Source organism: Nannospalax galili, unplaced genomic scaffold (genome assembly GCF_000622305.1).
Source record: "Nannospalax galili isolate Female #2095 unplaced genomic scaffold, S.galili_v1.0 scaffold359, whole genome shotgun sequence".
NCBI classification, from domain to species: domain Eukaryota; kingdom Metazoa; phylum Chordata; class Mammalia; order Rodentia; family Spalacidae; genus Nannospalax; species Nannospalax galili.
In genome coordinates this window covers 3,801,057-3,827,427 of record NW_008347042.1, presented here as the reverse complement: position 1 = coordinate 3,827,427, position 26,371 = coordinate 3,801,057, and the positions used below count along the sequence as shown (strand labels likewise).

At 36.0% G+C, this 26,371-nt stretch overlaps 1 protein-coding gene across 1 annotated transcript in view; it reads left to right on the top strand.

The window, feature by feature from the left end:
* Inpp4b (inositol polyphosphate-4-phosphatase type II B) overlaps positions 1-26,371 on the top strand; it is a 939,536-nt gene that overhangs the window by 724,219 nt on the left and 188,946 nt on the right. Inside the window, exons 13-14 of the mRNA XM_008843442.3 lie at positions 17,665-17,795; positions 18,105-18,209. Coding sequence (XP_008841664.1) covers positions 17,665-17,795; positions 18,105-18,209 — 236 coding nt within the window. The remainder of the gene's footprint in view (positions 1-17,664; positions 17,796-18,104; positions 18,210-26,371) is intronic.

The window sequence follows — 26,371 nt, the reverse complement described above, 5'->3', positions numbered from 1 at the left end:
AAAACAATTTAAAAGTGAAATCAAAACGGGAAACTTAAAAAAAAATTTGTTCCTTGGTCTGTTTTATTTTTTTTTTCTTTTGATGCCCCAAATGGAAAAAGACCTCAATGTGAAACTGGAAACTCTGAAACTGTTAGAAGAAAACATTGGCAGTGACCTACAAGATACAGGCAGGGGTAGGAAAGGACTTTCTAAATCAGACACCAGTTGCTCAGAAATTAAGTTTGCCAGTCAACAAGTAGGACCTCATCAAACTAAAAAGCTTCTGTACAGCAAAAGAAACAATCAAGAAAGTGAAGAAAAGCCACACAGAGTGGGAAAAAATATCTTCACCAATGACACATTTGGCAGAGGTTTAACATCCAAAAAACAATGAATGAAGAAAACAAATGGCCCAAGAAAGGATGGGTAAAGATCTAAACAGAGAGTTTTCAAAGAAAGAAATAAAGATGGCTAAGAAATATCTTTAAAAATGTTCAATGTCGTTAGTAATTAGAGAAATACAAATTAAAACCACCTTAAGAATTCATTTTATCTCAGTCAGACTGGCTAAGATCAAGCAGACAAATGATACCAAATGTTGGCAAGGATGTGGAGAAAGGGAAATGCTCATTCACTGATGGTGGGATTGCAAAGTCATGCAACCCCTACGGAAAGCTTAAAAAAACTGAAAACGAACCTACTATATGACCTGGTTATACCACTCCTTGGCATATACCCAAAGGACTCATCCTATTGCAGAGACACATGTACATCCATGTTTGTTGCTGCTTTTTTCACAATAGCTAAGAAATTGAAGCAACCTAAGTGTCCCTCAACTCATGAGCAGTTAATGAAAACGTGGTATATTTACACAATGGAGTTCTACTCAGCAGTAAAGAAAGATGAAATAATAAAATTTATAGGTACATATATGAATCTAGATAAATCTAGAAACTGTTATACTAAGTGAAGTAACAGACTCAGAAACACAAAAGATGTATGTGCTCCCTTATTTGTGGATCCTACCACAAATAAATAGTCATAACAGAGTTTATTATGGAGTTACATGACTGTTCACACACAGATTCCAGGTATGTGGCATCTTCAGCAATAAGGTCTTACCATCAAGCTCTGGAGGGTAACAAATTGCAATGGCAATAACCAGTACTGTTTAAGTGTTGGTGCATCTTTCTGATTAAGTATCTTTTTCAGTTGATAAGTGCTAAGACCATGACAGTCAGTTTTCCTTACACCTCATAGATTTACTTGATTCCAAGGGATAAACCCAAACTCAAGATCATTTATGAAACACTGATTAGACTCAATAGGCCTTTAAGGAAAAAAACAAAACAAAAAAAGAAAAAATGATAATGGAGAACGTGAAGTCTAAGGGGTAGTAAGATAGGGGTAAAAAAGGGGGGAGGAGGTCTGAATATGATCAAATTGTATTTTATGCAGTTACCGTTCCTAAAGCTTAAGTCATTCCACTTTTTTCAAAATCATTCTTAGATAATTACTACCTCAAGAAATGAAAGCACTCAGTGCCCACTCAATAGCTTAGCTCCTTAAATTCACTCAAAGTTAAATTCAAGTTTCAATTTCTGTTCATTCTTGTTTCACAGTTTCTAACAAACCCATGATACTTGTACATCCTCTCTCCTCTCATCAAACCCTGCTTATATTCTTTTTGTGATAGTGTAACAGTGTGCCAATATCCTTTCTGTCCACAAATTTATTTTTTCCTACCAAATCCATGAATCACATTGCAGACTCATACAATCTAATTGCAAATATCTCTAAAATGTAGATTCACACTGAGTTTTGGGGAGATAGCTTTGATATTTAACCCTTGAGAAATTTACAGAAATTATGTGCTAGTAAGGAAAGAAGAGGGCGTCTTCTACTTGCAGAGTGCACAGAATACTTTCCTTTTGAGAAGTTTAAGATTATTTTACATAATCCTTATATAAAAGGGATTTGGTACTCGAAAGCAAATCACTTCTTTAATCTATTATAACTGGAGATTGAAGGATCAGAATCTAGTTAATTGGGAAGGAAAATAATGGCATGCTAAACACACACAGAGAGAGGGAGAGAGGGAGAGAGAGAATGCATATAATGTGTGTGTTTATAACGTGTTTTCACTAGGTTTAAAGTGCTGCAAGCTAGGGTTAAGTGCAGATAAGTTATATAGGTCTTCCCAAACTACTACTATAAAATTTTTACAGTCTGTTTTAATGTTGCTATATATTTTGTTTATGTAGAGTATTTTCTTCAAATTTTATACTAGTTCGAAGTTTACTAAACACAGTCTACATTGAAGGATGTTAGTTACTTTACAGAATAATTATATCGATATAGTGTAAATTCCTTGCTGGCTACAAATAGTGTGTTAAATCTCATATGGGATACATGTGTTTCGATAAGACTCCTATAGCCATGCAATATTGGTTTATCAAAACATATAAATCCCTATATTGTAATATAGCATTAGAAAACATACCATTGAACAGGAATGCTTAAACATAAACTGAGAAATGTTGCACTATAAATGAGTTTTATAGCCAATGAAGCTCTCTAGGAAAAATTAATTTTATTTAAATATCTTTTTCTCCTTTATATGCTCCCTTTCCTCTTATACATATTTTAAATCATTAATTCAATCAATGTGAGGTGGAGAAACTTTCCAGTATATGTGCTAAGAGTTTAGAACCCAGGGTAAGACTATCTTAAGATAAATTAAATTAAAAAATAAAGCCATTCTTAAATTTTATATCAAACGGATAACACATTTCAGTGTATTTTGCAGAAGAAACTTCCTAACCAAATATGAGGCAAATATTCTAGTATAGAAAACTACAGTAGAACTTGAAACTATGCAAACTTTAAATATAAAAATTTCATGGGCTTCCTCTTTGAAAGAATATACATAATTTATTTTAGATACCTCAACTTGCAAAGCTTGAAAATGGATTAGCTACATATTGGTAAAAGGTATTATGACAATCATATATATTTTGTTCATCAATAACTACTCCAAATATTCTTCATTTTATATTTTCATGCTGTAGTTCAGAACCATGTTGAATATGTCTATACAGATGTATATTGTAAATCTATCCCTTCACCATGTTATTATATATTTTTAAAGATTACTAGTAAAGACATGTAAAATTATAGTTTTGAAATAATAGATTTATCAAAGGACTATACTAGAGGGACATAATCTACAGATTTACCTAAGTATTTTCACATATGTGAGTTGACTTTGTAAGTACTAGATTCTGAGAAGATAATATTTTGAGTTTATACCTTATCTTAAATAATGTTATGATTATTATTTTTTAAAATGTTCATTTTATTTCACAATGATAACATTTTGGTAAACCTTTAAAATATTTATTAAAATTTTGATTAAAGTCAGATTTATTCAGGTAAATTTCATTGTGAAAACATCCTGACTTATGAAAAAGAAATACAGTAGGCTTATTTTGTTCCAAAATGACATGACTTTCTAAGATTAACTTGAAATGACTTTCTAAGATCAACTGCTTTTTTTCAAAATGTATTTATGACCAATGTTTTTCCCTTCCTGTGAGTTTTCTGGTAATATAAGCAAGATTTTGTTAACATGGACATGGTCTTATGCTTACCTAATTCTCCAGCCTTAGCACGTGTTTTGTTTTCTTTCACATGGCTGAAGCATATGTCTTGTGGGATGTCTATTGACCTTTGCATACTTGGATAAAACAAAGGTACAGTCTTTACTGACTTCAAAAAAACACGGATTATTGGGGAAATAGTAGAGATCTTTTTAGATAAGATACATATCAAATCATCTTCAAGATGATGAGTCTCACAGATGTTTTCCATTTATCTATGTTTATGAATTTATCTTTTGTGGGCCCATTAATCTATTGTGGGCCCATGCCTGATTAATGCCACGCCTGCTCACTTTTCCCTCTGTAATGTTGATACTCCGTGGTGTGCTGTTTGTCATGTGAGTGCCTTTGCCAGACCAACTCCTGGCATGGCGGGTAGATGCTGTGAGTCATTAAGTTCGTTGTTATGGATTCTTGGAATCCATATTGTGAGATCCCATGGAGCATTTTGTGTCCTCAAGCTGACTTGGTTCTGTCATTCCAGGATTCTGTCCTGCTGTTATTGATTTGAGTTTGTTGTTTGTTTGTTTATTCTTTTGCTTATTTATTTATAGCGCTAGGGATCAAACTCAGAGCCTCAGGCATGCTGGGAAAGTACCATATCACTGAGCTACATCCCAGCTTTATTATTCCAAGATTCTATATTTAAAATTTTGGGAGTGTATTGTGAACATAAAATGAAACAAATCAAATTATAAACCCAAGCCTGAGATATATATGTATAGGGATAGAAAAATCACTCAGTGGGTGAAGCCTGATGACCTGAGTTTGATGCTCAGCTTCCACATGATAGAAGGAGTGCCAAAACTTACAAGTTGTCCCCTGACCTCCACAAGCTAACTATAGCATATATGCATCCACACAAATGCACACACAGGGACACACAGACATATATACACAAAAATAAATAATGCAATAAAAATTTAATGATAAAAAGTATGTAAGTATATATGACTTAGTACATTGCATTTTTGTAAACTTAATCAATTTCCTGTATTTTTTTCTTTAAGCTTATATGATTTTCTTAATTTTACAAGACTAGTATATTAATTAAAATAGCAAATGCTCAAGAGTCTGGTACTTAACTCCAAAAGTTTTGGTGTGGTCATGATACTGAAAATATAGCTTCACATAAATATCCAGCACAAAATAACAGAAGTTTTTGGCAGCTTTGGAAATTGTATTCTAATCCCAAGTTAAAGCTGATTTAACAATGTATTTATTTATGAAACTCAAGTAAGCAATTCAAATAGTAATTTTTAATACATATTCTATCACAATACAACCCAAAGATACACTAACTTGATACTTACTTGAGGAGGAATAATGTTGTAAAAACATTGGCAGTTCTTGTTTTCTATAACTAAACCACTATGGTTCAATAAAAGTAAAAAACTTTGTAAGTACTGACACCTTGTTTTAGGCAGTAGCTATTGGCTTTGCAAGGTATCCTGGCATGTTCCATGTGTGCATGTCCTGTGTTCAGAATCAAGATATACTAATGTTTCATGATACAACATAGACAAACACTGATGGAAACACCTCAGATTCATTATACCTGTGAATTCATTATACCTTGAATTAATTTTTTTATTAGATATTCTGAAAATTATCGTTGCCAGATTTTTTACAACATCCACATTTACTCATGTGACCCCATATGGGCTTGCAAACTACACTTCAAGAAGCTGAGGCCTAGACCGTCTTTTCAAACAGTGAAGCAGAGACTAGAGGTCAGGATCAGACACCATGGAGGGTTAAAACAGATGCAATATAAGCAAATAAAAACCAGATGTCTGGAGTCTGCTTGAACTTTTATTGAGGACTGGGGAGGGACAAGAAAACTGCATTCCTCCCAAGATGACATGAACCTTGGGTGCAAAGATTACACTCTATTTCCTAGGTCAATTGAATAAGAAATAAATAACCACATTCTGTTAAGGAAGGTTTTAACTTTATGGTCAATTAAATGCTGTTTTGTATTCCAAAGGATGAAAGTTCGAAGTAAAAGACAGCTAACTACATTTATTACTTCCGGTTTACCATTTAGCTTTTGTTGTTTTCTGCCAGAAAGGTACAGCTAATTGTAATTTCTATCATAAGATTATCTTAAACATTGTGACCTGTTTAGAATCCCAAACTGAACTTCTGCCTCATTTCTAAATAAATACCAATAAGTAGTTTGAGGAAGTGTGTTTCACAGCTTGCAGTTGCCTCTTTGAGTATCTGCCTCTTCCCCTAACACCCTAACTCTTTGGTAACCATAACACTAACATTGTATGATTCAATATTGTACTTGCGATGTGGCTGTTTGTCTTTGTTTAAATTTATTACTACAATTAATTGAAATTAAAATTTTATGTTCTTAATTGCCTGCATTGTACTTCAAGTTTTCCCTAGCTTGCTAGAGGCTAGTAGCTATAGTATTAGATAATACATATGTAACTAGCAGTTGTATCAGTAACTTTAAAAATAAGTGTTAGAATAGATTAATACACTTTCCTTCTGTTCCATTGGAATTTAATGTGAAATGTGAGAAGGCTGACATCAAAATTTTTATGCTTGTGATGCTTGATTTCTGATTTTCCCAGTTTGGTAGACTTAAGATGAGGGAAGATATAGAGGGAAGGAGGGAGGGGAGGGAGAGATTGTGTTATATTTTATAGTCTTCAAGTGTTAAGTGTTAGCCTGCTTTCTACCACTATGATAAAAATCTTAGGGTCTAGGAATGTAGCTCAGTTGGTGGGGCACTTGCCTAGAATGCTGGATTCCATCGCTAGCACTGCATAAACCATGTGTGTTGTCTTACATCTGTAATTCCATTGCTCAGGAGATAGATGCTGGAAGATCAGATGTTCAAGGCCATCCCTGTCTATACAGTCAGTTCAAGGCAAGCCTGGGATACAGAAGACTACATTTCATAGAAAACAAACATTTAAGGAAAAAGGGGCTTTCTTTGGTTCAAGTTTCCATGGTTCTGTCCACAGTTACTTAACTTTGTCACTTTGGATCTGTGCAGCATAGTACATCATGGTGGGAGTACTTAGCAAAAGAGATTAGTTTTCGTCTTGGTTTCCCGGTGACCAGGAAGAAAAAGGAAAGATCCAGAGTCCTAACGTTGCCTTCAAAAACAAGACCACAATGACCTAGTTCCCTCCCACTAGTCCTCATTTCCTAAATATTCCGAATATTTTCCAATAACAGTGTAGCTGATGACCAATTCTTAAACACACACACAGCTTTGGGGAAAATGTAAGAACAAAATCACTGCAAAGTATTATTGAAGCATGGGCTCTGTTTTGAGATGATTGGTGATCTACCCCTACAATGTGACTGTGCTTGAAATGGAACAGCTAGAGGTAATTTTGTGAACGAGAGACCCTTAGAATGGGCCCTCATTCAATCTGAATGGTTTCCATGTGAAGAGGAGAAATCTGAGCAAAGAGGATTGTGAAAAGGAGGGCTGCAGGTACTCAGTAAAAGCAATGATCGTTCTCAACAAAGAACATTTTCCATGAGCCGAAGGATGATGCCCCAGTGAAACCAAACTACTGATACCATGATCTTAGACTTACAATCTTCAGAACTCTTCTATAACTATATTTTTATTACACCGCCTAGAGTATGATATTTTATTGTGTCAGCTCTAGCCAACTAATGTCAGCTCCAAAGCCAGACTGCCAAGGAGTAATGTCAGCTTTGCTTTTCCCCAGTCAGGTGACCATGAATGGATTATTTGGCTTCTCTGGCTATTGATTTTATTTCCTCACTTGTAAAGGGATGGTGATGATGCTCATTAGAGGACCATCAACAGACAACAAGTAATGAATAAATAAATATTTGTCAGATACTTAGAACAACAAGTACCTGGCATAGAAAAAGTGCCGTATGAAAGTTTGTTAAATCCATAGCAGATGATATAATTTCACAGTATTGGTTGACTTTCTTGTAGTTGATACAGCAAAGTTTATGTATCAAATGTACACTTGAGAATATTTAAAGTAACTCTTTGTGGAGCTGGACAGTATTTCAATGAGCTCCACAGGTGGAAGATTCTTAACTTTCTTCATATTCAGGGAAATGGCACTTGAAGAAATTGTATGCAGTGGGAGTTAAGATAAGAATAGTGTTTACATTTGTGAGACTTGATTGTATGCTCTGATTCTGTCCTTTGTTATCTTTGGGGGCCCTGAACAAGTCACTTCACTCTCTAGTCATCCTCTTCCCAAATGTATAGAACAATAGCAAAAGACCTTTCTAGGGTGGAAACTCTTCCATGCATTTATATGGTCTGTATCATACCACATGCTAGCTGTGTGACTATAAGCATTAAAATGTGCCTAATAAAATTAAATATTCATTTTGTTTAGTACAACCAGGAAACAATGAATTCTGGGTACTGGTAAGAATCAAATGAGACAACATAGTCTATGCCAAGTTGACTCTGATTGCCAAACAGAACATAAAAGAAAGAATATTTGGAAGGTGTTTTGGAGTTTACCAGCTAGCTAAATATAATCTAAAATACCCACTGAAGCTTCTTGAATTGCATATACCTTTGAAACTTCCCTGAGTAATACATTCAGCCCAGGTTCAGCTACAGGGATTTAAATGGATGATATCTAGAAATGCTTTCTGGTTCAGAAAGTGAATACAAAAGTTAAAAGGTGAAGAAAGTGCTCCCAGGCTCCTCACTCTATTGGCCTTCCAAATTTAGTTTGTGCTTCTCATGGCACCTCAGAATGAAAACGCAAGCAATGCATATTCATAGGCTGAGAGAAACTGGCACACATTGCAGTGTACTACTGATTTAACAGAACTGTGGCATAGCACTTTAAGATATTAAAAAGCCATTGCTGTTCATGTCTCATGAGTTAAAAAAAATAGCAAGAGAAAAGCATTACTTAGAGGCAAACTCTAATTCACCTTTATCAGGAATAACAAAAGACTCTTAGATGAGAACAAGATGTGCTGTTTATTCCTTGTTTTTTTCTAATGCAGTTACCTAAAATTAAATTATAGAATCTGACTGTTTATCACATATAAATAGATTCTCTGATTACTGTGAAATTCTATAATAACTGTGTTCGTGTTCTCAGTCTTTGCATATAAATTGAAAAGTTATTGCAGGTATAATAGAGTAACCACTTATTTTAATGTCAAGTGAAAATCAGAGTGAATGACCACTTAGAAGATTCCATCATTTTCAGTGAAATAGTGGCTCATCAATTACAACACTAACTGAACAGTCATTTATGAAAATGCGTTTGTTAAAAAAATAAGCCAGTAATTTATGGACATAATTTTTATCCCTGTCTCAGTTAAAGCACAGACATTTCAAATGTGCATTGAACAAACTGTGAAACCTGACATCTAGTTGAACTTTGTTCAGTTTTATGGTGTCACCCAACCACTTTATGAAATTGAAGCCACCCACCAGGCATTTATGTGGTCCATTCTTTAACTAGCTATTTAGTATTTAATTTATTTTCTAACAGATAAATTTTTATACTTCTTTTGGGTTTGATTTAAGGTCTAATTTTGCTTAATGAATGAAAGTAGCTTGGCTGTTACACTTTCCACCTGTGTACGCACACATGTGGTTTCACTATAATGCCCACAGTGCTCCATTTAAATTGTATAGCTGTTTCTGCTACACAAAATAGTATTATGGACCTCTGTAGAAAATATTCCTATTTATTTAAATAGTAAAAATCTCAAATAATATTTAATGTCTTTATTGCTCAGTCATATTCTTTGGTATATAAATTTTTATCAGACTATTTTGTCTACGTTCTTATAAATGAGTTAACTGTTGTTATCAGATACTTATTGCATTAATTTATTTTCATAATATCAAGAACTTTTGAATTTGTTTACCTGGTTTTTTAATGGCTCTTTGTGGATTCACCTCTTAATGCAAATATGTGCTGATATGTGGAAGTTTTTAAAAAATAATATTTTTATTTTATGTGTATGAGTGTTTTGCCTTCATGTATGTAAGTACACTATGTGCATATAGTATCCACAGAGGACAGAAGAGAGTGTCAGATCCCAAGAAATGGAGTTACAGAAGGTTGTTAGCCACCATGTGGGTGCTGGGAAAGTAATTCAGATCCTATGCAAGATCAGCAAAGCTGTTAATTGCTGAGCCATCTCTCCAGGCCCTCTCATATAGAACTTTGACTTGGGAACTAAAGAAAAGTCCTATGCATGCAAAATCAGCCAATGGACATGTCAAACATCTCTATAGCCATTTTTACTTTGGGAACACAACAGAGTATTTGTAAAGTGAAGTGGGAGGAATAAAATCCCATGGAAGGGGTCAAACTGTTTATAACCCAGGTTTCCTTCTGATTTCCCCATTGTCACAATCAGTTTGGCTCCTCCTACCCTTGGCCTCTTAGGTACCATGAAGAGAGAAATCTATTCTATGGGATGGAATTCCTGATGAGGTAGTATATTAGCATTCCCCAAAGAAACAAAATAGGACATATTCATATATATATATATATATATGCATATTTTGTTAAGATCTATATCCTATGACATATATGTATTATATATATGATTTATTATAAAGAGTTGACTGGTGGGATTATGGTAACTGAGATTTCTAAGTATCTGTTACAGGATCATATCGCACATGTAACCCATATTGGAAATCCCCTCTCCTACAAGCTTTTTTCCCCCTTTGTGGTGGTTTGAATGAGAATATCTACCATAGGATCCAAGTATGTGAATACTTATTCCCCAGTTGGTGGTGCTATCTTGGGAAGTTTAGGAGATATGACCTTGATGGAGGAAGCACATGTATGAGGTTGGGATTTGGCCCTTTGAGTGTCGCTCTCTGCTTTGGGTGCCTGCTTGAAGAAATGAGTGCACAGCTTTCTACTCTGGTCACCTCTGCCACCATGCCTTCCTACCATGATGGACTCTTATCCCTCTGGAATCATAAGCCCAATAAACTTTTTTATAAGTTGCCTTCATCATAGAGTATTATCACAGTAACAGAAAATAAATAATATACCCTCTATTCTTACAATTTCTATTTTCTTGTCTTTAAACATTGCTTTACTTAATTAAGAAGCAGAAATACCTCCTATAACAGAATTAAAAATTGAATTCAAATATAAAGGAAACAGCTTCATGGGTGGAGTAGGTGAGCAGGTGAAGGGGAAAAGCTGATCCCTCTCTGTCTACGTGGACTTCTTTGTTCACTGTCCTTCTCCATCCCTCTAGCCTCAATATCCCGAAGGTATAAGGAGGAAAATTTTACATTATTCATCAATTGAACACTCATGCACATGTTTTATGTATTATGAATAAGACATAGAAAACATATTTGGTCATTTTCCATTCAGGTTCTTTGAAACTTGTTCTATTTTCATTGTTATCTTTATTCTTCATAATGTTGTTTTGTTTTAAAATTCCATTTTTCTCAGCCGTGTGTGGTGGTGCATGCCTTTAATCCCAGCACTTAGGAGGCAGGAGGATCTCTGTGAGTTCAAGGCCAGCCTGGTCTACATAGTGAGTTCTAGGACAGCTGGGGCTACAGGGAGACCCTGTCTCAAAAAAACCAAAAAAAAAAAAAAAAATTTCCATTTTCTCTTCATGTTATTCAGTGGCTTGTATTTCACACATGTGCCAGGGACAGTGGGGAAGTCCAGGTAATGGAAGGTACAAAGACCATAATAACCCCAAGGAACCTCTACTTTCACTACAAGAAGCAGCACATTTTTCTGAGAAATATTTAGACAAGATAAGAGAAAACCAGCCACACAGATAGGAGGTACTTCATAAAGTTATTGTCAAGGATTTGTATGACTAGTTTATGGAGAATCAAGAATGTCATTCTGCACATTTGGAATGCCCAGTACCACAGAGCATGGTGGTCCACATGCCTGAGCAATCATCTTTCTCCTTTCCAGACTTAAGTTGTATTATTTGCTTTTTAGCTTTGTTTTTAGCAAAGGGAAACAAGACAGATGGCAGTGACAAAAAGTGCTTACTGCATAAAGGGCCTGTGCTCATTAATATTCTAATTTTCAATCTTTTCTTCTCAATGTTCTTTTTCTGTCTGTTAGTTTGCTAAAAGAGTAGGTGGGGTTGGAGACAGGCTGGAAGATTATTTAAGAGAAAGAACTCTAATGAGAAAAAAAGCACTGAGTTCACAGGATTGTTTTTTGGTAGGATAGTGGATTTTCTGTGGAAAATATTTTGTTATTGGTGAGATAAAGTCATGTTTTTTAAATTTTAGAAATATTTTAATTATATATTTTTTGGTAATTTCACACATAAGTGCAATGTATTTGCATAACATCTCTGCACTCCCCCTCTCCTCTTAGACTCCTGCATCCTTATCTCTGTTTCTTCTTTCATTCTTTTTTCCTTCTTTTATTTTAATTTTATAACCCATTGAGTACAAATAGTTCTGCCCATATGCTCCTGGGTTTAGGGCCATCCACTACAGGTTGCTATGGGCAACCTACTATGGACCAAACCACTGAGGAAAGTTCTCTCCCCCTCTCATCAATTGTCACCTGCCAAGAGATCATTAGTTAACAATGGGATCTTATGAGCCCCTCCCTTATCCCCATTAGAATGTTAACTGCTTTGATCTTGTACAGGTCTTGTGCATGCAGCCACAGCTACTGTGGGTTTATGAGTGTGACAGACATGCCATATACATGGCTTTCATTGTTGAAACTTCATGTGATGCTATCCAAGTTAGAGAGAATCAGAAAAAATCAATTCTGTTATCAGGAGAAACCAACTATTAGCAAGCAGAATGTCTCAGCAGGAAGGAAGCTCAGGGAATAATCTACAGTCTTGTTTGAAAGATGGAGAAATGTAGGAAAATTGCTGGGACACCTCTGACACAAGAGCAACACAAAGCTAAAAACTACAGTCCCATGTCCATTCTTGACTCATACCGTATATTTCTCAATTGCATAAAGAAATGCAAAACAAACAACAATAAAATAGCAAATGTCAAACAAATACAGTGTTCTCAATGAACAAATATAAAGTGAATGGGGTTTTCAGGCTGGGTTATTCATTTCCAGAACTATACTTATAAATGTCTGCCCTACTTTATAGAATAAGCCTAAACAAAGAATTAGTCAAACTATGGGATTTTACTTTTCTTCTAAACATTTTAGCAGTGTAAGGTAAGTGAAATATTCTAAAACCTATTCAAATGAGTAAAAGTGTCCAGCACTGTGTTGGTTTGAATGAGAAATATCCGTCATAGGCTCAAGTATTGAACACATGGTATATGGTCCCCAGTTGGTAATGCTGTTTGTGGAAGGTCCTAGAACCTCTAACAGGTGTGGTGTAAGTTAAATTTACTGCTGGGAGGTGCACATGTGGCTTAGCCGGCCTCCTCTTCCCACTGTCCTTACAACAAGACAAATCAAGCCAATATTCCTCCAACCTACAATTTAGGGAACAAAAGGATTTATTGGGCTTGTGAACAGAGCATAGGGTGGTGCTGAGGGTGCACTTACAAAAGTGTGGGTGCCTTTGGCCTTTTATTCCCTGTATCCTGACAGTGGCTTCCTGATCTGTTTCCAGAGTTCCACAATGGCAAAGCATCTCCCCTCTCTCTGTCTTCCCCTGTCCCTAGCCTTTGTTCTCCCCCCTCTTGCAGTTAAGGCTGATTGGGTGGGAGGGGTGACTGACTCCAACTGCCCCTCCCCTCCTATGGAGGATCTTACAGTCCAATTAGTTTGAGGTAATTGAAGGAAGAGGGTGAGAAGCTAGAGAAGGAGGCATCTATCCATTTTTTGCCACTTGAAGGACAAGCTAGTCAAACACATGGCCTCGCCGGAGGAAGAATGTCACTGAGGACAACTTGAGACTTCATAGCCATGCCCTGATTCCAGTTGATCTCTTAGCTTCCTGTGTGTGCTTGAAGATGTGAGTGCTTAGCTTTCTGCCCCATTGTCCACTGCCATGCCTCCTCACCACAATGGACTCATCCCTCTGTAATCATAAATCCAAATAAGCTCTTCCTTCTGTAAGTTGCCTTCATCATGGTGTTTTATCACAGCAACAGAAAAGTAGCTGATAGAAGCACTGTGGAGCCCTGTGTTCTCTTCTCTCCATGTTCCTCCATGGAGAGTAACAGCAAATAATGTTATAAGTGTTACTGTTGTAAGCAAATAATGGCAATTTTTACTGAGATGTGGGAGAAAATGAAAAGATTGTGTATGTAAATTTATTAATAATTCATAGACATATATAATAGTTTAAAAAATATTTTATTTGTCTGAAAAGAATGTATATTCCACAGCTGTTGGATGAAATATGCTATAAACATTTATTAAATCTACTTATTCTATATTGTAATTAAAAAAAAAAAGTTAGAACCTCATTCAATTTTATGTCTTATAAGGGTTTTACTGAGTTCAATATTGTATAACTGTATTAATTTAACTGTGAACCTCAAAATTTACAGCTAATTTTGAAAGAGAAGCATCTTTGCTCTGGAAATTGTTATTGAATATGTTAATGCTGTAATGAAATGCTTCTAATCATGTGGTTATTAAATAATTTAAAAAAATTCAAACAAAAAAAAATATTTTATTTGAGAATTTTATAAAATGTATTTTGATTATATTCAGACTCCCTCCCCCAAACCCACCCCCACCCCATTACTGCAGCCACTTCTTTGACTTCATGTCTGCTATTATTTTTATTTCTATTTTTATTCAATGTATACTTTTATTGAATTTTTGTGCGTTTCATATGTCTTAATCTTACTTAGATCCCCTCCCCCATGCATACCCCCCCATACCTCATCACCAGTTTTCATGTGTCCTGTCATATATGAGAAGGCCTACGGAGTCAAGCTTTTGTACCCAGATGTCCCTCAGTGCAAGTTCATCCTCTAGTGTCTGTCCAGTCTATCTAGAGTCCCTCCCTTAAAGAATATCAACTCTCCCTCCCCCAGAACTAATCAACTACCAATAGCTCCTTGACTGAGGTTTGGGCCTGCTATCTATTTCCCAGTTCTATGCTGGTTTAAAAAAATATATTTTTAAAGAATCCTTCCTATCTATAAAAATACTTATATTGCTCACAGTGTAACAGTTTCTACCTGCAAAATCTCTCTTTTACTGGAACTCCAAGTTAAATACACAAATCCAGGATCCATATTACAGAAGAGGTGGCAGATATGAGACTCAGAGATTTGCATAGGTTGCTGTAAAACTGTGTTCTTGAATTTCCATCTTGCCAATATATGAATGATCTTGTTTTATATGCTACTGACATATCAGAAAATGGTACAAGTGCCTCTGTGTTATGCAAGGGGCTCCTAATCCTGGGCCCAGTTTTTTCACTTTTCTATTTTACCTGAATCCAAAATGTGTATTCCTATATTTGGATTTAGTCACTTGCTCAATAGTAAGCTCAGACACTGCAAAATTATCACCTGATCTTCCCATGTTATTAGCCATATCAATCTCCTTTGCGATGAAGGTCAAGCTTGAGCACAGCCCTAGTGGCATTTACTGTGACAGGACCCTCAGAAGTGCAGCACCCATCTTCTAGGCAAGAAACAGAACTTTTTCACCCTGGAAAAGTACATCTCCAATGGCTAGCTAGCGGAGAATAGATAATACAACCAGAAGTGCAGAGTATAATATGCTATAACTCTTCACTGAGCGAATATAGAAGAGGGCATATAGAGTTCAGAATCAGCAGACAAATGTTGCCTTCTCCATCTAACAAGCTGTTTCATGGTGCAAAGTTTCTGTAGGTTTGTTCCAGCAGTGTTTTCTTGGAATTTCTGTCCAACTCAGTATGTCACCTCCTTCCTGATTTCTTTTCCCTACAAAAAATTTCTTTTTACTTCCCTGTGGCTGTCCTGGGATTGCCAGACATCATGCCTAGATTTTTAGAGAAATCAGATTGGTTCAGAAGTTTTGTTCACTGAGTAATAAATTCAAGCATATTTGAAAATAAGTAGCCAGGCAACTGTGGGGGTGCACACCTTAAACCGAAAACTCTGGAGTCAGAGGCAGGCAGATCTCTATGAGATGGAGGCCATCCTAGTCTACATAGTAAGTTCCAGGTCATCCATCTGGGGCTACATGGAGACCCTGTCTCAAAAAAAGAAAAAAAAAAAAGGAAGAAGCAAGATCAGCCTTGGACTTCCTGATTGAAATGTTTATCATTTGTTGCACATTAATCTATCTATTTTAGCATATTGATATAATTGCTTTCTTCCATCTTAATATAACGCATAGTAATGTATAGCAATGCGCTGGCTTATTTGACCTTACTTTTTCCCTGCTCTTCTTTCATCCTGTATGTGAACCCTCTCTATTCAAAGAAGTATCCACCTGCTGATTGTTTCTCTCTGCATGTGCATTGTTTTCCAGTGTCATCTTTTAGAATTAACAGTTTCATCTATGTATCTCTCTGTATAGATTGTGGCATATAGGACGGGTGCATTTACATACATTTTACACAACATTTTAAGCATCCTCCCAGTTTATCTGAAATCACACCCTCTAGAATGCTAAGCTTTTCTGACCATATTTTGCAAAGCTTCTTTTAGGCATTGGCATGTACATTGGCATGTACATCAGCTGTACATATCACACAGTGAGGTGTAGCTTTGCAGTGAACTTTCCTCCTCTTCCACACCATCACTGCCTTTAATTATTATTTCTGATAAGGATTTAGAAACAACATAAGTTACAAGCCTATAGTGATCATTAGTATTAAACAGAAATATTAACACATATGTACAGTTTCTATCTCAACTGTGTATTGAAAGTGAAGCCTGAAACATTATCTATTAGCTTGATAACTGGTCTCTATTTCAGATCAGACTTAATTGCTTGGCTTTTCTAGCCTTAGACAGCATAAGATTTTGGAATCACTTGTCTATTTTGTCATTCTTTTTTTTCACTCAATTTGAGTATCTTTACATTTGAGGTCTAAGGACTTGACCCCCCATTTCTTGAACTACCCTCCCCTTCTCTATACCACTCTTTTGCCCATAAGCTCTGCACTTTCACTTTTTACTGATTAATTACTTCTCCCATGAATGTTGGGTCATGAAAGTTAATTTTTGGAGAAGCTGAGAATTTGATTAATGACCATGAAGATCATAAAGACCTCGAATGAAAGGTGCCGTGGCACTGCATCGCATTCTAATCTAAACAAAACAGGGGCAAGAGCAAACACCAGAAAAAGTCACATTTGTACACACCACCAATTATTCTTGTATTTAACATTCATGCATCTTAAAGACTCTACATCTTCACAATTTATTAGCTTGGTATTTAACATGCTTCAAAGCCAAAATAGCAAAGAAGGTTCATTATTGCTGGTTAAATTAGCTTCGTGAAAATGCTGCCCATAAAAGGTTGCAGAAATGGAGAAGAGATGTAACCAAGCAGTGTATTAAACCATTCATCACTCTAATTCTAAAAAGGCAATCTGATTATTGAAATTAACATGGCTAAAGGCTAGAGATTTTGGATAAAATTTAATAATTAAAACCTAAATGGCAGGGTTATCTCTTCCTTTGAATAAATTGGAGACAGCCTGTATGCATACAGTATTGAAACTACCCTCTTGGGGGAAATGAATGCCAAGAAAACTGTACATGAAAATATCATTTTTTATTATTAATACTTTTAGACAATAACAGCTACATTCTATGTAACTTTAATTGTCTGAACATCTATAACTTATTTGTCTTTATATGAGATATTAGTATTTGCTTTCAAACTGTATCATTACATATTAAGGGCAATATACATATATGTCATTCAAGGATTCACTAGTTTTAAAGTTTATATACTCTAAGCATCTTGTAGTTTTTCTCTTCTTGTAAGAGTTTTAAAAATTTCAATGTGACAAGCTCAAAGACATTTCCTAAGATGGATATTGAAATGGTTTCTTATTACCTTGACAACCCCACTTAATGACTCTTTCTGTATAGATTTTAAGGCAAAGATAAACAGTTTCTGCTTTTTTGTATTCTCAACAGAAACCAGGAGCTGAAAGAACTTGGGGAACTGTCCCCACACTGGGACAACCTGAGGAAAAGTGTCCTTACTCACTGTGATCAAATGGTGACTATGTATCAAGACATTCTGACAGAACTTAGCAAAGAAACAGGTAGGAAAATAGCAGCTCACTTATTCAGGGTGGATTGCATGTAATGAATGTTATATGTAAAGAAATGTGAGTAAAAGATAAGACAATTAAGCCTCTTTGCATCTAAAACAAAGAAAATTGTGATATTGTTTCTTGGTATTACCTAAGAATAACTGAAAGATTTAAAAAAAATGAATTCTGAGTAGAAAACTCCCAAGATATTTTCTTTTTTGAAATTCTTATAGCATCTTTTTTTTTTTTCAAATGTATCTTTCTACATCATTTCTTGTCTATTCATTTTCTAATCATTTTCAATGTTTGTCCTTCTAGGGTCCTCTTTCAAATCAAGTAGTAGCAAAGGAGAGAAAACATTAGAATTTGTTCCTATTAATCTCCATTTACAGAGGATGCATGTTCATAGCCCTCAACTGAAAGGTATGTGGTCTTCTTTTACAAAAGTCAAATCACGTCAGAGTGTGTGGTTTCTTCTGTAAAGAGCTTGTCTATTGGCAGAACTCAAAATTCAAGTGAGATGGAGATGAAGAGGAAACAACAGGAGCTGATGATAGTCCTGACCAGTTGGATAAACCTACTCTGTCTGTTGTTGCATTCAGGGATAGTTTGTAAATTGGACCCTCAAGTTAGAGGTGAAAGCTCAGGGCATCAACTCCCTAATAAAGTATTCATATTAACTAAAACATGAAAATGTTGTCGTTGCTTTAATTAGGAAAAAGAGAAAACAGACTATTTTTTAATTCATAGCACAGCCTGAAACACAAGCACAGTAGCATAATGTTTCTCTGACTTGGTGAATATTAACAGAAATGCTTTCTTTCCTTCAGGAGCGTGTGAACAGGTAAGATTTAGTAAGTGGAAAGTGGTGGAAAAGTTTGGTGTATTCAGTTGGTAAAGGAGAAATGTGTAGGTTTTCACAGCATATGCAAATAAGTTATAAAGTGACTGGTAGAGTGTTTCATTTCTTATTTCTACAAAATCCCTTTCTGTTTGTATTTGTGTGTGTGTGTGTGTGTGTGTGTGTGTGTGTGTACATGTGTGCTCACATGCAAATGCCTGCACACCACAGTGCGCATATGAAGGATTATTTATAGGAGTAAGTTCTTTCCTTCCACCATATGAGTCTAGAGATTGATCTTAGGTCACCAGACTTGAAGACAATTTTTTAACCACTGTCCAAACTTGCTGGCACCTTTCCAATTTCTTGATGAAATAAAAAAAGAAAATTATTCTAGTCCAGGTGTGATGGCACACATCTTTAATTCCAGCACATGGGAGACAGAGGCCAGCAGATCTCTATGAGACCAAGGGCAGCCTGGTCTACAGTGGGGGCTCCAGGAAGACACTGTCTCAAAAAATAAAAAAGTTCTGATTCATCTTTTAAACTTTTTTTTAACTTTAAAAACAATCTTTATTGAGAATTTTATACATGCATATAAGGTGTTTTGATAAAATCCAAGCCGACTCCCTCCCCTCCAACACCTCCCATATCTTCCCATTACTTTTTTCTGACAACTTCCTGTACTCTTTCTCTCTCTCTCTCTCTCTCTCTCTCTCTCTCCCTCCCTCCCTCCCTCCCTCTCTCTCTTGTTTGATTTTTAATGGGTATGGTGGTTTGAATGAAAATGTCCCCATAGGCTCCAAGTGTTTGGACATTTTGTCCCCAGATGGTGGTGCTGTTTTGGGAGGTTTTAGAAGGTTTGGCTATCCTGGAGGAAACACGTCACTGGGGGTGGAATTACAGAGTTCTTAAGCCTTGCTGGATCTCCAGTTGCTCTCTTGCTTCCTATGCCTGTGTGATGATGTGAGAGCTTAGCTTCTGCTGCTCCTGTTCCATCCACCTCAAGCCACCATGCCTCCCTGCCATGATGGACTGTAATTCCCCTGGAACTGTAAGCTCAAATAAACTCTTCCTTCTATAAATTGCTTGGGTCAGTGTTTCTATCACAGCAACAGAAAAGTGACAAATACAATGGGGCTTTTTGCTTCTCTAACATTACTCCTCTGAAGAGGTAATCCTAAAATCTTTTAGGGAATAGATAAAAGCCCCCAAATACTTTTGCCATTTTTGGCTTTTGGAACAGAGTATGTTGCTAAGAGGCCCAAGGACTTTTTGTCTTTTAACCAAGAAACTGGCTACTTTTCTTTGGGGTCTTTTTATCCTAACTACCTAGCCAATTCCTACCTCCCTTTTCTATCACACCATCCTCTGAAGAGGTTACCCAAATTGCCAATAGGGAATCGTGGTGCAGACCACTCTGGCTTCTTCCATCCTGAACAGGGTTGCAGGGTGAGGCAATTGGGGTACCCCTTCAGTGAGTCTATCTAAAAAAAGTCTCCCAAATTGCATAACTCTTATCTCTAGGGAGAAAAAAAATCCTTGACTGGTGAACAGAGGCTGTAAGGAGAAGTAAAGGCAAGAGGAGTTAGCATTACAAATTCTAGACAGGGAACCAGAAAAAAGTCAGAAGAGAGAAAATTTCAAGTGTTCGTATCAGCGTCCATTGGGATTTCTTTATGAGAGCTTCCAAAAATATCCTTCTATTGGGTTCTTCCTTTTTCTTTTGTCTGCCAAGGTTAGACTCAAGAGTGATGGACTCAGGATTTGTTTTCAGGCAATTTGATAGCTGTTGGAATGGCTAGAATCAGTGTCAGTTCCCTCTCAAAGGCTTCTAAATAGAGGAAGACAACAAATTTAGGCATCATTTTGCAACAATAGTAGGTTGTCTCCCTTAGCTACAGGTGGGCACTGCGGTATTGAAGACCAAGATTTGAAGTCTTACATCTGAGCAGCACTTTCTGCTTAGAAACAAAATCATCAATAAGAAATAATTGTCTAAATAACATTTTATATAGACTTAAGCCTAATGTCTGGGAAGTGTAATCCCTTGAACTCTTAAAAAAATATACTGATCACTTTAATCTTTGGTTATAGTTTCCTTTTGGCTGTTTAAGACCATACAGTTGACCTAAATAAACCAATTTATTTTTACTCAATAGTCTTTATATTCCCACCCACCTGTAGACAGAGTATCATACATGACCCAGAGTATCATACATGACCTCAAACTTATTAGACAGCTGAGGTTTACTTTTAATGGATCCTCCTGCCTCCACCTCATGACTCCTGGGATTACAGGTATGGGCCACTACACTTAGTTTTATGAGGTGGTGAGGATTAAGCCCATGGTTTCTTGCGTGCTATGCAAGCATTTTACCAACTGAGGTACATTTTTAGTCCCAATTCCCATCTATTATTACATTTATATTATCAATTATATATATATTATCAATCACATATTATCAGTTACCTATTATCAATTATATATATATATATGTACATATAATTTAGAATTGAATTGGGAGTCTAAAGCAATCCTCCAATTGACTCTTAAAAATCAAGGTTAGTGTGTTTCAAGACTGAAAACTACAGAGCTAAGTGTGATTGATGACATGAAACAGAATAGGAATTTTATTTTAATTTTTTTTAATGTGTGCATGTATTGCCTCCATGTAGGTAAGTGCACCCATGTTTTGCAATGCCCGCAGAGGTCAGAAGAGGTTGTCAAATCCCTTGTGACTGGGTTACAGACAGTTGTTACCTGCCATGTGGGTGATGGGATTCGAACCCAGGTCTTCTGCAAGAAGAACCAGTGTTCTTAACCACTGAGCCATCTCTCCAGCCCCAAGTCTTCCTATTTTGAATAACAAATGCTGTAGGTATCTGTAAGTACTCATTTCCCCATGTCCCAAGTTTACTTCAGATCAGTCCAATAAGACTCAATAAGTCCAATAACACTCACACAAACATAACACATAAAGATTGTGAAAGATACATTCTGAAACTCAATTTTGTAGACATTATCAACAACATACTAGATAAAGTTTTAGCAAAGTAAAAAATGAATAATTCCTTTGTACTGCTAGTAGAAATGCAAATAGGTGTAGATATGATACATAAGTAAATTTCTTGAAAAATTATAAATGGAACCACAATATGATCTAAACCTAATTTTAGGGGTTTATATCCTGAGAACTGAGATGAGAAAGGATCTTTGAGATGGCTTCATTCCTATGTTCACTGTAGCCTTAAGGCTCAGTTGTTGAGCTATGATGGTTACCTAAATGTCCATTGATGAACAGACAAATTCTGAAATTATGCAATGTAAAGCAATCATATATCATTCAGCCTTTAAAAGAAAGAAAACCAGCCATCTGTGACCAGTTGGATGAATCTGGAGACAACATGCAAGGGACCTAAAGATAAATGCCACCTACTTAAGGAGTCTAAAGTAATCAAACTGATAGAATTGAAGAGTAAAATGGTAGATAACAGGGGGTTTGGGGAGAAAATAACAGATAAATGCAGAGCTTCAGATGCAGGAAGTCCTACAGACCTACTAAAGGACCTGTGTTTACTATGGTTACCAATACTGTATTGCTTACTTAAAATTTTTCTAGTAAGACAAGTTCCATGAACAAAAACATCTCTCAGTAAGCAGCATAGAAGAGCCATTTGAGAGATGAAGGATAGGTGTATACTACATGTAGTAATGGTTTCAAAGGTGTGTACTTGTCTCAAAACTCATCAAGTATATATTAAGTATCTGTAGGTTTGGTGTGTCAAGAATACTGTAGTAAAATGGTTTAGAGGGGAAAGTAAATTAAATCCCTTCTATTTTAGAATAATCTGAGGTCATATTAAAAAAAATCAAGTGTTTAGTATTTGCTAATTTGTACAATCAAGTATGTCTTGACTAGCTAATGTGAAAGCATAAGTGTGGTTCTAGATATGCTGATAATTCCATTTTCATCAGCAACCAGGAGGTTAAATTTTGTTTCCTTTTAGCCACATGTCAAAATAAATAAATAAATTATGATGGAAAGGGCAATGCTTATAAGAATTTTTTTCTTGATTCATACCTGTAAATTGTTTAAAACTTAACAATATAGAATGGTTTTAAATGTCACCAAAGCCCACACTGTAAGAATATAAGAATAAAGCTATTACATTTAAGAATTATCAATGGACGTATTGTTCCTAATTACCAATATAAAAATACATTCATTGTACAGTAAATATCTATGTCTTGGAACACAAAAATTTTGAGTTCAAATTGGAGCTTTACCAATTTTCATATATTCCCCGAGTCTACCATTTAATCCTTTTAAACATTATTGTGATTAATATTGTTTATGATTAAGTGAGACAGAGTACCTAAAACATCTTGAGTAACACAGTAATAGCAATTTATTGTAGCCCTAGCATCTGAGATCACTAGAGTAAAATGTATGCACCTATTTTATCAAAACTGTTAAAATTGGAGAAATGGAAGATCCTATTCAAAGACTATGAAGTCTTACAGCAGAAAACAGCAAGGATTTGGAAAAGGTGGTTTGAGATGTTATTTCATGCAAGTGCTTAATGGTGGATGCAGTAAGGTAATGAGGGAAATGAAAATTTGAACTATATCCATTGACAAATGACAGCATCATCACCAACATTTACCATTTTGAGCCAAATTGATGTGAGTTCATATTTAATTAGACATAATATTTGGACACAATTATTCATATAGTTTTAGTAAATATGATTTATTATCAGCAGGGACTTTTATTTCATACTTCTTATAAAATGTACACTATGGTGTTTTCTAAAATATTATCTGAAAGATAAACTACAGTGAAATAGGATGAACACAGCATACTTAACTCTTGATTCTCTTGTTGAGAAGAAGAAACTAGGAACAGAAACAGAGAAGTCAGAAATTCAAACCAAAGCTGGATCAGGGTGCTTAAACACCAGAATCTATTTTCTGGAAGTTAGAAATTAAAATCCAAGCATCAGCAACCCCTGAAGCTTGTAAGGAAATCCTTCCTTAAGTATCCTGGTATCAGGAAGTTGCTGGCCATGCTTGGCTGGATTCATATGCTAATACACCTTGCTACTCCTCCACTCCACATGACACCAGATTCTCCCCGCCCCCAATTTCTTTTATAAGGACACCGGTCATATTAGACCAGGACAAGCCCTAAGGACTTGACTTCGAGTTTATTACGTCTACAAAGAATTTTATTCCCCCAAAATTAAAGAAATAAAGATTACATTCTGAGGTATTGTTCTTAAATGATATATTAAGCAATACAGAGGACATACATGAATCTAGGAGGTAACCATTAAATGAGAGAAATTTTGACAAGATTGGTATTAGACACTAGTTTTTTTTTTCTTTGAACTTATAGTAGAAAAGTTGGGAAAGGACTGGATATTCTAAAGAGCCAAGTTAATAAAATTACCAAATTATAGATATGTATATCACATAAAATATATTATCAAACAACTTTTTTTAACTTTTACAAAAACTTTATTGAGAATTTCATACATGTATATAAGATGTTTTGATAAAATCCATGCCCACTCCTTCCCCTCAAACATTCCTCCCTCTGAAGAGGTAACCCTAAAATCTTTTAAGGATTAGATATGAGATCCCAAATACTTTTGAAATTTTTGGACTTTGGAACAGAGAATATTGCTAACAGGTCAAAGGACATTTTGACTCTTAGCCAAGAAACTGGCTACATTTCTTTGGGGTCTTTTTACCCTAACTCACTAACCAATTCCTACCTCCTGTTCTTATCAAGCCATCCTCTGAAGGTGTTGCCCAAATTGCCAATAGGGAATAGGAACAGAGACTGCTCTGGCTTCTTCCATGCTGATCAGGGATACAGGGTGAGGTTGAGGCAGTTGGAGTACCCCTTCAGTGGGTCTATCTAAAAGATTCCCAAATTGCATAACTCTTGTCTCTAAGGGGAAAAGAAAGTCCTTGAATCATGAACAGGAGATGTGAAGGAGAAGTAAAGGCAAGAGTAGTTAGCATTACAAGTTCTAGACAGGGAACTAGAAAAAAGTCACAATAGGGCAATTTTCAAATGTTTATATGGGAGTCCATTGGAGTTTCTTGACAAGGGCTTCCAAAAGCATCCCTCTATTGGGTTTTTCCTTATTTTCCTTTTGTCTTCCAAGGCTGGACTTGTTGGCTGGGAAGAGTGGCAGGATACTCAGTTGGGGGTCCAGTGACCCTGCTTGACACTCTAATGAATGAACACAACCTTCAACAAGCCCAATTGTGACTATGTTTAGCGATCAGGCTCAGCTGAAGTTGTGATGATAGTGGTTATTTCATGCAGAAGGGACGCATCCCTCTGTTGGGTTCCTCCTCATTTTTCTTCTGTCTTCCAAGGTTGGACTCTAGAGTAATGGATTCAGGATTTGCTTTCAGGTATTTTGATAGCTTCTGGAGTGGTTAGAATCAGTGTGTTTCTAGATCCATCTATTTACCTGCAAATTTCATTATTTCATCTTTACTGCTTAATAGAATTCCATTGTGTAATATATACCACATTTTTGTTAACCACACCAGTTTAGGGACACTTAAGTTGCTTCCATCTCTTAGCTATTGTGAAAAGAGCACCAACAAACATGGTTGTACAAGTGCCTCTACAAGAAGTCTTACATCTGAGCAGCACTTTCTGGTTAGGAATAAAATCATCACTGAGGAATAATTGTCTAAATAACTTTTTATATAAACTTAAGCCTAGTATCTGGGAAGTGTAATCTCTTGACCTCTTAAAGAAATAACTGGTGACTTTACTCTTTGGTAATGCATTTTTTAAGAGTTCTCCACAGTTTTCCATAGATGCTGCATGAGTTTGCATCCCACCAGCACTGAATGAATATGAATGTTTCCCTTTCTCCACATCCTCACCAGCATTTGGTATCATTTGTTCTCTTGATCCCAGCCAGTCTGATTGGGGTAAGGTGATACTTTAGGGTGGTTTTAATTTGCATTTCCCTAATTGCTAACACTATTGAACACTTTTCGGTGTTTAAGATCATACAGTTGGCTCAAATAAATCAATTTATTTTTACACTTGCAGTCATTTCAAGATCTGTTCCTCAGGTGTCACATGGGCTTGGAAGTGCGGGAGGCCATCCCGCAATGTGACTCGGTTCTGACCCGCAGAACTTCCACGAAGTATCTGGATTGGGGGGTTGGGATGTAGATGAGGCACAAGAGAAATGGAGACAAGACAGGATTCTGATCAAGTCTCGTTTATTGAAGCTCAAGCGTGAGTTTTTATAGAGAATGAGAACAAAGGAACACAGACTGCAAATCATTACATCAGTCAGAGGACAAGGGCTCTGACACACTTTAAGGGAGGAATCTCTGATTATAGAAGAATAGAACCATATGCTGGAAAAGAGAACAAGGCCATGGGCCAAGGCTATCTAGCAAAGCTATCTGGCCCCAGCTCTGAGCCAAGGTTGTGGGCCAAAGTTGTCCCATCTTTTAATTGGGTCATTTGGTTTCTCGATTCTTTGTTTCTTGAGTTTTTATAGATTCTGGATGTTAAATCTGTCAGATGTGTCACTGGTGAAGATGTTTTCCCATTCTGTGGATTTTCACTTCACTTTCTTGATTGTTTCTTTTGCTGTACAGAAGGTTTTTAGTTTAAGGAGGTCACATTTATTGGTTGTTAACCTTAGTTCCTGAGCAACTTCTGTCTAATTTAAAAAATCT